This window comes from Branchiostoma belcheri, unplaced genomic scaffold, assembly GCF_001625305.1.
Source record: "Branchiostoma belcheri isolate BF01 breed outbred unplaced genomic scaffold, Haploidv18h27 scaffold223, whole genome shotgun sequence".
NCBI classification, from domain to species: domain Eukaryota; kingdom Metazoa; phylum Chordata; class Leptocardii; order Amphioxiformes; family Branchiostomatidae; genus Branchiostoma; species Branchiostoma belcheri.
In genome coordinates this window covers 9409-12418 of record NW_017803747.1, presented here as the reverse complement: position 1 = coordinate 12418, position 3010 = coordinate 9409, and the positions used below count along the sequence as shown (strand labels likewise).

At 38.8% G+C, this 3010-nt stretch overlaps 1 protein-coding gene across 1 annotated transcript in view; it reads left to right on the top strand.

Moving 5' to 3' along the window:
• Window positions 1-1987, top strand: part of LOC109470400 (leucine-rich repeat-containing protein 24-like) — a 2258-nt gene extending 271 nt beyond the window's left edge. Inside the window, exons 2-4 of the mRNA XM_019769339.1 lie at window positions 70-514; window positions 1193-1360; window positions 1962-1987. Of these exons, the coding sequence (XP_019624898.1) occupies window positions 70-514; window positions 1193-1360; window positions 1962-1987 (639 nt within the window). The remainder of the gene's footprint in view (window positions 1-69; window positions 515-1192; window positions 1361-1961) is intronic.
• The last annotated feature ends 1023 nt before the right edge of the window (window positions 1988-3010 follow it).

The following is a 3010-nucleotide window of genomic DNA, read 5'->3' as shown; positions in this document are numbered from 1 at the left end:
AACAATGATACAGCCTGGTACATTTAAAAACTTACCCCAGCTACGATTGTTGTGTCTGCAAGAAACCAGATAGGAAATCTTCAGTCAGGTGCATTTAGAAACCTACCCAAGCTACAATCTTTACATCTGGACGAAAACCAGATAACAATGTTACAAGCTGGTACATTTGGCAATATACCCAAGTTACAGTCTTTAAGCCTGGAGGAAAACCGTATCACAATGATACAGCCTGGTGCATTTGGTAACCTACCCCAGCTACGTAAGTTATATCTGTACCAAAACCAGATAACAATAATTCGGCCTGGTACATTTGCAAATCTACCACAGCTGCAAGATTTGCACCTTGACGACAACCAGATAACTACGATCCACCCTGGTGCATTTGCAAATCTGCCCCTATTTAAACGTTTGAAACTTCAGAACAACAAGCTGTCGACCTTTCCATTGTCAGCTCTCAGCCCGTTCCTATCTATTATTACCATCAAACTTGCCAGGAACCCCTGGCAGTGTGACTGTAGGATGGCTCCCTTCAAGCTAAATCCTGCATTAAAAGACCAGATAACATGTGCCCAACCCGCCAAATTTCAAGGAAAGAAGATTACAGATGTCAATTTTGATGAAATGATATGTGAAGAGCCAACCATAACATCACTAAAGGTTGATAATATCCAAACAACATCTTCAGTTGGCAACACAAAAAGCACTGCCAGACCAACAGCAGGTCCTGTAGTCTCTATATTTGTCACACAGCCGCTTGAAAGCCCATTAGAAAGCACTAATAATTGTTACAATGCCACTGTCTCCTCGGGCTCAACAGCAAACCCTGCAAAAAACACCAGCAAAACTGCACCCAGACCTGTTCTCATTGCCTCAGTCTCCGGTCCAGTTTTTGGTATTGTTCTCATTGGCACCATTATGACAATAATTTGGTATAAGAGGAGGATCAGTGGTGATGAACACCAGTATGAGGATGTTGACAATGTTCAGACAGGGCAAGTTCAGTCTCAGGCTAATAATACTAGTATTCAATCTCTGAATGTTGGAAATCTATCCAATGACCAAGTGCCACATACATACGCCTACATAAAGGACCCAGTAGACACGACCAATAATCATGATCAGACAGGGCAGGGTCAGTCTCAGGCTAATAATATTCAGTCTCTGAATGTTGAAAATCTATCCGATGACCAAGTGCCACATACATACGCCTACATAAAGGACCCTATAGAAACGACCAGTGATCAGACAGGGCAGGGGCAAGCTCAGGCCATCACTGATTCCAACACAACAGGTACTGTGGTGACCAGTAGTGATGATAACCAGTATGTGGATATGGACAATCATGTTACGACTGGGCAGGGTCAGTCTGAGGCCATCACTGAATCCAACACAAACACTACAGCTACTGTAATGACCAGTAATCATCATTACCAAAATGAAAACATTGAAACCATAATTATACCAATACTGGACACGGTCAGTCTCAGGCCATCACTGAATACAACACAAACAATACAGCTACTGTAATGACCAATGATCATTATTACCAAAATGAAAACACTGAAAACCATTATTCCAATACAGGGCAGGGTCAGTCTCAGACCAACACTGAATCCAACATAAACACCACAGCTATTGTAGTGACCAGTGGTCATGATCAGCAGGGGAGGGGCAGTCTCAGACCAACACTGAATCCAACATAAACACCACAGCTACTGTAATGACCAGTGGTCATGATCAGACAGGGCAGGGTCAGTCTCAGACCAACACTGAATCCAACATAAACACCACAGCTATTCTAGTGACCAGTGGTCATGATCAGACAGGGCAGGGTCAGTCCCAGGCTATCACTGAATCCTTGGATGCTACAAATCTGTCTTATGGCACACAGCCAACTGCTTCGCAGCTAAATTGTCTGTACAAAAAATAGTAAAACCATGATTAAATCCACATTTCCGCAGGAAGGAGACAGATGGGCAACCAATGAGTGGCAACGAAAATTGTCAATGTTACATGTAGACACACAAGTAGTGAGATACATGAGAAAACTCAAACAACAAAACTTGCAGAAAAAAATCTGTTCATTTAGTGCCACAGAAGGGCAGAGGGTGTTACATTTATGCTACTTGAGGAATTGAAACCATTAATTCCAACCCTATGAAGTTTTTATTGCTAAAATCTCAACAGCAATTTTCCAAGTGATTTTCAGGAGCTTACAATAATTATAAAGATAATGAATTATACCTGAAACTAAACGTTTAGTGTATGAGCGTCTCATGACCTCTTTGTAACAATTGTAGCTTTACACAAGTTCAGATGAATATTTCATTTACAATTTATTAAATGTAGAAAAAGTAGTAATGTGGTTTTTAGGCACTAGCAGCTGACAACGTAAGCTACGTATACAACAATTATAATAGACTTCAATCTTAACCCTACATGACACATTGTACAAACAGTAATTACAACTTTGTGTGAGAGCTTCTATATTGCTTTTTTTTAATTGTACAAAAGTTCAGACGATGGTTGTACCTACTCACACTGTGCAAGAACATTCAATATTTACTTTAATTATTGTCCTACCCAGAACAGGCAGAGAACATTTTGTATTTCTGTGTAAATCATGTTTGAAAACTTTGAAAAGTAGCAGATCTATGTACTGCAGACAGTATTAATATTTAAACCTCATTTTAGAATCATCAACATGCTGATAAAAAAATGGATGTGTCATAACTTTTACACATAATAATTTTGACTGAAGTTTTTCATTCTTGAGTAAAGGTAACAATTGTGTTCATAACTATACAGAATCTGTAACTTTAATTTGTAATCTGTAATTATAATTGATGATATATTTTGCAAAGCATAATCTTTAGTGATGTTGTACCTAAAAATCTAGAAAGATTGGTGGTGTCTTTGTACATATTACTAAAGGAAAACATTTAAATAAAATTGAAGTATATAACTTAATACACTGGAGTGTTATGCTGTATAATCATTAACTTGCCAA